Below are 10,000 nucleotides of genomic sequence, written 5' to 3' on the forward strand. Positions count from 1 at the left end.
TAGTTGCATTTACATATAGATGCTTTCACAAGTGCTCTGTCACCAAGGAGACAATTACTAGTCCTACTAATCTGACCTGTTTATCCTTTTCCTTAATTTACAGAAATATTGCTCTTATTTTCTTATTGCTGTAAGTATTATTTATAATAATAATAACAACAGTATCAATATTAACAACATTAGAAAAAACAAGAACTCCCAAAATCTTAAGGAAAGGGGAAATCAGATGAGGTTACATAGGCCTACTAACTGAGTTTTTGGTGGCTGAGCACCTTGTGGAGCCATCTGTGTAATTTCCAAAACAAAACTAGTGGCCATTACATGTTCTCAATATCAATGGGTTTGACCAAAGGAAGGAACAAAAAGTATGACCACTAAAACCATAATAAAACATTTGTAAAATTATTTTCTGCATCTTTCATCCCATTTAACCCCTTGGATCCAGGTGACGTGATCATTGTGTCATGAAAAAAATAAACTGATAGTAACATTGCAAAGTGTTTGTGTGGACTAGACCTACAAGCCACACATTCAGGAGAGTCACCACTCAAGTTAACCTAAGGCCTGTGTTTTGGGCCATTTGCGAGTAGCAAGGCACCTGGATGCAAAAAATTAACCCCATGCCACTGGGAACAGTTTGCCCACTGTGAGTTTAATCTATTAATTGTTTTTACACATAGATGGCTCCACAAGTACTAAATCACAAATGAGCCAATAATGATTACAACCTGTCTCACCTGTTTACCTTTTTCCTTGATTTTCAAAAATATTTTCTGTTATGTAATATTGCTGTTAGCAATGTCAATAACACTACAATAATTATAAAGTCTATAATAAAAATAACAGAACTGATATTGATAGAATTAATAAAAGAGCGTTTATCCTGCATACTCAAGGAAAAGTGAAATCAGGTGAGGTCCACAAGGTCTCCTTTGTGGCTAAGCACTTGCAGAGACATTTCACTAAACAATACTACAGGGAACACAATATTTTCCTTTGGCCTTTGGGTTAATGGATATATCTGATTACAAAAATTGCCATAATCTGTCTATTAAAGATTATAGCTATTCAACTCACTTAAAACTATGTAAAGAAAGAGAAAGATTCAACTTCACAGCTTTTATTTTGTATTGAGCAAGCATGGACTTCTATAAACTGTCTTTAAATCTTAGGATGAGATTAAAATCAATCAAATCCTTAACAGACTGAAACTGGTCCTCTGGAAGCTGTAACAAAAGTATACTCAAACAATACACATCTTTTATTGTAAATATATAACATGTTCTTAATCTCAAGAGGAAAGGCCTATAATAGTAGCAGCCTCCACCTGTGATAGTATTCAAGCAAGCAAGCTTCTATGTGTGGTAGTGAAGCATAATACAGACCACTAACTAACACTGTGCTAGTTATACTGACTCCTCTATATGCCTGCTTATTGAGTAACTGAGCAACTGCTGAGCATAATCAACTGCTGTGCTGTTGTGCCAGATAATATAAACAATTATGAACTGTGACCCAGATATGGTACATAATAAACAATTCAGTGTTAAATCCCAGGGATTTACTGATCATTTTCTTCATAATATCAACATTTTCCTTAATTCCCATTCTATAAACTGACATGAAAAATATGTATCATGTTAAATGCAGACTTTTCTGGTAACACCACTGGATTTTAGTTGATAATTGTCCACATACAAATATATTACCCTATAATTAACTACCTGGTCAGGAATGGTGCTCTGGTTGTTAATGTTTCAAGGTACACACTAACATTATGCTAATACACCACAGGTGGACACTGATAATATAAACAGACCTTAAAAATAGAAAATACTTTTGTAACTGAGGTATCTAAAGCAATTAGTCTCTGTGTCAGCTTCTACAAACTAATCACACTTTTAAAAATAATTATTTATACTGATGATGTTTATAATCTTAAAAAAATAAACAAATAAATAAAGCTCTTCATCAGCAATACAACTGTGGGAGTGGGGGAATCAAGAGGGATTGCAAAATAAACCTCAATTTTACTAACAACTGTTCATTTGCTTTTTGGTAGTAATACAAGATCATCTGAAATACAATTATGATCACAAGACATGAGTGTGAATGAGAAAATTCTTGCTACTGAAAGACAATGAATCCTTTTGAGCAACCTATAATCATACTGAGGGCATGAGTAGTAATAAAATTGCAGCCACTCTATTTTCTTCTCAAACAAAGTTTTGAGTGTAGAATTCTTGATGCATTTAAAACACATTTTTGTTCTCAAGATTATTACTAGGTGATCTGTGATACCAATTAATATTTAAAACATATTATTAAAAAAACATATTGCAATGTATAAGTATTATAGAGTAATATACAGTGTAGTACATTCCAGGAAAGCTAGTCTTGTTTTGCCTATGCAACTTCTATATTATGTTCCCTGTTTTTAATTTTGTGGCAATTACTTTTCATCCATCCTTTTTCAGAGTAAATATACCATACTGGAAAAACAGAGTAAATAAAATGATAAAAACTGACAGAATTAAATATAAACTCATTTATTACACAACTCCTTCATATATCTAACCCTTGTATGTAAATCTTATTACAGATGTAATAATAATACTCATACAAATAATGTAACTTTAAACTGCACCTGAAGTAGATACTCATAAGTTACACAATTTCTTTCAAAACTAAAGTCTTTGAGATTATTTATCAGTATAAGTGCATGAGATTCTTATCATTTATGATTATTCCTTCAGACACTAATCTCGCTTCATGTAAAAGATTTTCTAATTTATGCTGAAATAAATTTAACTCCTCATGAAATTTTATGACCAATAAAATAACTAAATCAGAAAAAAAAAAAAAAAATCTTTCCACATTTCCATTTCCTCCCACTTTTTAAACAGCAGGTTAAAAAGGATGTAAAATCAACTGATTTCCCTTGCACTAAAGTGACAAAATCTATCAATTCCTCTCCCATACTAGGCCTTAATAGTAAATGGTGATACAATATAATTAAATTTCTGAAGTAAACCAATAGTGTTGGGTCGGTATATGAACATAACAACTTTAAAATGACTTTAGCTTTTCTGTCTTTTAGTGGAATCGAGAAAGCACCATAAAATGTCTTACCTATGATTTCTCCTCACCTGGGCTCTAGGTTGCTGAATATGCTAACTCTAAATTTCACATATGCCAACAAGCAAACACAACCAAGGATGTACCATAAAAAATAAACTAGCTATCTGCACATGTCAAAAAAAGGGATGACAACTCCTACAAATCACAATAAAAATAGATATATATTAAAAATATACCTCTATATACTTTCTGCCACCTGACTCATACACATTCCCTTTGTCTTATTAACTGTACAGTGACTAAAATATTAATTCATATCACCTCCAGTTATATTTTTGGCTATATATTTTAGTATTACTTTTATTAATGCTAACTAGATTTATGTTTATCTTTTTGTCTGATCTTCCAGTTCTGAAGCTCCATACTGCACTGTCCCAAACAGAACATGAAGAAGAAGGTGCTGAGGGTGCATTCTGGAAACCCTGAAATTTTATAAGGAATTGTGTAAGTTGGTGATGCAGCGCTAACATGTTTTCTGCATTTTTATAGGTAAAATACAAAATATTAAAGTAAAAGTCATAAACATGAGAAAAAGGATGTGTACATCAAACATTAATGCAAGTAAACTTCTATAATAAGTTGAAGAAGACTTAACAACTATCACAATTATTTTTTTCTGACTTACTAATATCAAATATTCAAATCTGGTTAATAGACATATTATATTATGCTCTGAAAAAGCTAGGGTAGAGCAAGTTAGTAAACATTACAGATATCCTCTATCCAGTATTTCTAAAACAAGCCAAGAGGGGCAAAATTAAAAGGAAAGGGAGGAAAGTGTGAAGAAAACATATAAAAAAATACAAAATTATCAGGTTACATAAGGGTCTAAAAAGATATGTCAAAGTGAGTTTATAAACTGCCATGATTCAAAAAGAGCTTTGCAACAACAAAACAGATAATAAAACAAAAAAAAAAGACAGGCTTAACTTACCTGATATAAATATTCTTGTGGTAATAGCAAATGCATTTTCAAGATTGGAGAGAAATATAGTAAGAGCAGCAAGAGATGGCACGTAAAGGCACACAGCCACCAACCCATGCAGACGGCGCTGCCACGAGCCTGGGAACCACCGACTCTGCAGATTCAAAATATGCCAATGTTTCTATCATTTTTTAATTTTATTATTATTATTATTATTATTATTATTTCTTTTTTTTTTTTACACTTTTATCCCAAAACTGACGGGTACTACTTGTCTCATCTGTTTACCCTTTTCCTTGATTTTTAAAAATATTTTATGTTACCTTACAATGTCAATATTATTATGTTAATTATAATTTCTATAATAAAAACAAAACCATCAATACTGTTAGCAATATCTTTTCCTTGATTTACTAATATATTTTATGTTATCTTATTTTGCTGTTATTAATGTTTATAACATTACAGTAATATAGTAATTATAATGTCTATAATAAAAATAACACTATCATAGCATTAGTAAAAAAAAAAAAAAAAAAAAAAATTTCCTGCCAATTCAAGGAAAGGTGAAATCAGGTAAGGTCACAAGGTCTACTAATTGACTCCTTTGTGGCTAAGCACTTGCAGAGCCATCTATGTGCAGAGACATTTCACAAAAAATTCTAAAATGAGCACAGCATTTTCCCAGCAACAGTGAGTAATAGATAAAGCCATTATCACATTGTTTATAATTCTCCCTATCACTATCATAATCATCATTATCCACCAGCCTTGTCATCATTATTATAACTATTATTATCTTTTTCATATAACTAATACAAATGGTAATATTATTTTCTAAATTGGCATCATTATACTCTTCAGTATTACTGCTCTCACTATTACTGTCAAGTTTAAAATGGGAAAGAAAAAAAGAAAAAAAGAAAAAAAGAAAAAAAATCAGAATTTGCTTTGACTATGACTATCCTCTAAATGATAAAAAGAAAGAAAGAATAAAATCTTATTACATTCAGTGGGTGTTGTTGGCCCAATATTCAGCATGGAAAGAGGATGAAAAGAAGAGTAAAGAGCAGGAGATAGAGGATAAGGTGGAAGAACAACAGATGAAATAGGAGGAGGAAAAGGTGGAATAAAAAGAAAAGAAGAAGACACAAAAGAAGTAAAGGAAGACAAGAAAAAGAAACAAATGATCATGAAGAAGAAATGCATACCTCCCAGGTTTCATATGCTGGCATTCGGCTAATATGATCTCCCAATTTTTCTGCAAATACCCCGAAGAAATTTATGGTAGCCCACCAGAAGACCTGCGTTGATACACCATGCCAAACGTACACAAATGTAAACACAAGTGCTGTCCCTTGTACTTGTCTGATTAAGCTGTTATCTGCTCCCACCCAAGGTATGTAGATATGCCTGAAAAAAGGATTATTTGCAGTAGCAATGAAAGTCAATTTTTTACTATACTGCCTTTAACAATCTCCTTGAATGTATTGTATATAGACAAAGTATTTGAATATACTTCATGAAGAGATAATATCAATAAATCTTATCTTACAGTTATGTAAAAAGAGATCATATCGTTAACTCTATAATAACCAAATTTTTGTGATGCTCAAAATTATATTTTAAAGAGAGTTTAAATGAACAATAGCGGGCATACTTTAGCATGAAACGATAAAGGCCATGGTCAAAATATCTCCATATATCTGAGAATCTGTATGTCATGAGTGTACAACGGGGATGTCTGGGAGGGTCGTAACCTTCCACACGAGCTATCACAGATGGCAGTCCATATAGCACTATAAAAAGAGAAAAGACAAAATTAAAGAATATATTTTCTGTCTCTCTGGTCTGGTGTCAAGATGCTGTAATGACTACACTAAAAGCTTAATCGGTACTTCCCAAATGAGTTGAGTCATTGTTGTTAATATTAACAACAGCCCACCAGAACGAAAAAACAGGAGAACAATCCCAAACCATCAACTGCCATAATTACTTATTACACCACCCGCATGATGCACCAATCACTTTTCGTTTCACAATATTTTCAAAGATGTAGATGTTATCAAAGATTGATAACATCTACAGTTATTCCGTCTCTTTTTGCTCCAAAAAATTCACAAGGAGGATTTTTCTCCTTGACTAAGAATACCAGACAACAGATTTTTATTGGCAGATCATACAGCTCACTTCATCACTCGACAGTCATGGAATACTTTATCGATAGTGTCAATACTTGCTAAATTTCTATTACTATCAGCAAAAGCAACTTACCAGAATCCTGGTTTTGATTCTGGGTTGATTCTTAACCCTTTCCCCATGGGTAGTATTCATAGTGGCCCAGGCCCCGCTGCCGGGGGCTCATATTGTCACCCTAGCATGCGCAACCACTCATGCCCAATACCAGCATTCCTTGCCTTTTCTTCGTAATATTAAGAGCCTATGTTTATTTTCATTATTATTATTTTCTAAGGTCTCTCTTTGCCATATTTCCTGATAAATCAAGACTGTAAGAAATTTTTGTTGTTATATAAACTCCATAGTTGATCATTATTCGCTCTAGTCTGAATAAAATAAGCAGTGTGTGGTATCATGGAGTTGAAACCGTAGGTTTTGTTGTATTTTTTTTTTTGCATTCTTTTTTAAAGTTACTTTAGTTTAGTTTCAACAGGTTTATATTATCACTTCTATATAGATATAATTTTATGTTCAGTGTTTTTATAACTATGTGATTTTTTTTTTTTTTTCCAAAATACATACCGGTATTTTCATGTGGTTTTACATCATCACTTCATGAATACTATATAATATATCTGGCCAATGTTGTCGATTACCAACGTAATTTTTTTTACGCTAACCTCGGAAGCCTGAGAAGCCTTTATGAAATGCATAGTATAGGAAAAATGAGAAAAAGTGTTAAAAACTACATAATCACATTTTCAGTGGCAAAAAAATAATTTTTTGCCATAATTGTAACAAAAAAAAAAAATCATGGCATGGCCATACACACACCATGGCATGTACGTACATGCCATCTGCAGATAGTCCAGGCATGCCACTCATTGGGAAAGGGTTAAGAAGGCATCAGAAGCAATGTCCAATCTTGCAACTATAAGTATTCCACTTGTAAATTCACATCTAGAAGAAGCAGTGGTAAAAAGATTAGAACTAAGTGAAAGAATGATTCCTAAGAATCTGATAAAATTAAATCAGATCTCTTGAGCAATATACCTTTTCATCAACTACCTTTGATGAACAGATAATTTGATCTCTGATTAAGGAGATACCACAATCTGTGGAACTTAATATTCCAAACAACTTTTTTTCTATTATCACATTATGCACCACCAACTTTTGAAGTTAAGTTAAGGTCTAATTCCCCTAAGCGCTCCTTCACTTCACGGGGACATCATCAATCTAGTTATACAACAGGATCTTCCCATAAATTTATAGATCACTCTGACAGTCCGGAAGGTGCAGCTTCTAAATCAAGAGCTTCACGTTTTCAAAATGATACAATACGTGGAAATGAGAAGATATCTTTCAATAATTGCTGAGGAATTCCCAGAAGTTTTTTTGTCCGGGAAAAAAGTGACACTCAAGTTGGGCCAACTCCTGGGTTGGCAAGAGTCATGGCCCACGGGATGGGCTCAACAGGCCGTTTTCTTTGGCCTTCAGTGACACTGGAAAAAGTGGCTCATAGTTTGAAGTCACAGGAAGAGTGCAAAAGGATGTTAAGGGCACACACTAGAGAGCTCCAAGGGTCTCCTTTTCAGTCTACAAAAATCTCACCTTGAGCCAACAATGTCACTACAGTGGCTGGGGCTCCAATGGGACACAAAACTAGGAATAGTCTCCCTGAGTTCAATCAACTGGAAAAAGTGCTAAGAAAAATATTTCCGAAATCTTTTGTCAATCAATATATCCTGTTTAGAGTGGGAAAGTCTTCTAGGGTCATTAAATCATGCAGCAGAAATAATTCCTTTTGGGAGAATTCATCTAAGGCGTCTTCAACTCGAAAGACGTGCATTGTTCGCATCAGATAATCAAGACAAGATGGTACTTTTTCGTCAACACACCCGCACACATCTACATTGGTGGTTGAGGAGGAAACGTCTAATGTTGGTCTCTACATGGGTTCCCAAAACTTCTTCAACTCTAACAACAGATGGATCAGACTGAGGATGGGGCTACCAGTCATCAAGAGGTCACCAAGGATCAGGATTTTGGAGAAATTCAATGAGAAGAAGGCACATAAATGTAAGGGAACTACAAGTAGTTATCAAGGCACTGCATCTGTAAAACTCTTTCTTAGATATATCAATTAAAGTTCAGTCAGACAATGTTGCAACTGTTTACTGTATAAACAAACAAGGCTCCTCCCATTCAAAGGCCCTCCTAAAAGCATCAGAGATTCTTTTTCATACTGTGAAGGTCAGTGAACCGGTAATGGGTAATTATGGCAACTGATGGTTGGGGATTGTTCTGTTTTTTGTGTGGACTGTTAACAATGATGACTCAAATCAGTTGGGAAGTACTAATTATGCGCTAGCATAGTTGCTACAGCATCTTGACATCAGACCTATAAGACAGAAATAGAACATTTTCCATCCATCAAATGTCTTATATATACACATATATTTTGGAGCTAATATTATAAAATTATAAGATTTAGCATATACTTGGCAATTCATTAGCTGAAGACCAAATCATAGACTATACTCACCCACATATTTCAGCTGCAAAAATGCAGTTAAAAAATACACAAAGCCTGCCATTGACCACGAAGTCATCTTCCTCACTAATTCTGGCGTGAAATGCAATGAACTGAAAAAGTTACAATTTGTCACCAACCATACATATGTGACTTTACTCACATATACCAATCAACTATTTCTAAATTCTGTCCAGACTGATGCTACTTGAAAATGACTTGGGATACATACTGGGCATAGAAGTGGAACAGAAGAGCCTGAGTGAAACCCATCCACCACAGAAATCTTATAATTTGTAGCACCATACCAAGAACTCTCTTTAGTGTCCATTCTCTGTATGGAAGCAAGAGCTGAAAGAAGAAGAAGAAAAAAATCTACAAAACTAGAACTTCTAAAATATTATTTACATTAAATATTTGGAAAAATAAAAGAAAATAAATAATAACATCTTGAAATATACAAAATCAAAAACACGCTATTAAGTGATATATCACCATCTTTTATATGTACTATTATTCATTTACTTTTTTTCAAGCAGATACAGCAAAAACATTTATACACTCACTCCTGCTTGAAAGTCTGTAAAAGGCATGTATGGGCCAGTACACACAAATGGTAAATAGAGGCAATACCCCAAGAGTGTGGTAAGGAGGGGCAACGGACTCAGCACGCCTTCGGGGTCTGTGTCGCAAACTTCTAGGCAAAAGCTCAAGCTGCGGAGGATGATCCAAGCAACCATGACCGAGACTTTGTAATCGCCTTCTGGAATGTCTTCTACCCACGTTTCCTGGATTTCAAGAAAGGATGGTGAGATGCTTTCTTATAACTTAAGAAAAAAAAAAGTTAAACCTTAATTTCTGAAGATATGATTTTAAAAATGCAGAATGGATCTCTTTTAGTGATTAATTTCTACAAGTCCTGGAAACAAGACAGAATGTCTTTTGATAAACTGCTAAAACATTTTTTGTTAACACAAAGCTGATGGGCACGGCTTGTATGTACATGCCATGCCCACTGTCTTCTATGGGTTATTAATTGTGTTTACACATAGATGGCTCCACAAGTACTAAGTCACCAATGAGCCAATTACGAGTACTGCCTGTCTTGCCTGTTTACCCTTTTCCCTGATTTTTGAAAATATTTCACGTTATCTTATATTGTGTTACTAATGTCAATAACATTAGAGTAATTGTAATGTCTATAATAAAAATAACATCAT

The 10,000-nt window shown here is 33.7% G+C and overlaps 1 protein-coding gene across 1 annotated transcript in view; it reads right to left on the reverse strand.

Moving 5' to 3' along the window:
- Positions 1 to 2,028: 2,028 nt before the first annotated feature.
- Positions 2,029 to 10,000, reverse strand: part of LOC119568024 (protein-cysteine N-palmitoyltransferase HHAT-like) — a 13,144-nt gene continuing 5,172 nt past the window's right edge. Inside the window, exons 5-11 of the mRNA XM_037916447.1 lie at positions 9,347 to 9,568; positions 9,013 to 9,131; positions 8,793 to 8,893; positions 5,727 to 5,865; positions 5,278 to 5,479; positions 4,076 to 4,220; positions 2,029 to 3,563 (exon numbers count right to left, since the gene is read on the reverse strand). Of these exons, the coding sequence (XP_037772375.1) occupies positions 3,451 to 3,563; positions 4,076 to 4,220; positions 5,278 to 5,479; positions 5,727 to 5,865; positions 8,793 to 8,893; positions 9,013 to 9,131; positions 9,347 to 9,568 (1,041 nt within the window). The 3' untranslated portion in view covers positions 2,029 to 3,450. The remainder of the gene's footprint in view (positions 3,564 to 4,075; positions 4,221 to 5,277; positions 5,480 to 5,726; positions 5,866 to 8,792; positions 8,894 to 9,012; positions 9,132 to 9,346; positions 9,569 to 10,000) is intronic.

The sequence above is a fragment of the Penaeus monodon genome, chromosome 1, assembly GCF_015228065.2.
Source record: "Penaeus monodon isolate SGIC_2016 chromosome 1, NSTDA_Pmon_1, whole genome shotgun sequence".
NCBI classification, from domain to species: Eukaryota; Metazoa; Arthropoda; class Malacostraca; order Decapoda; family Penaeidae; genus Penaeus; species Penaeus monodon.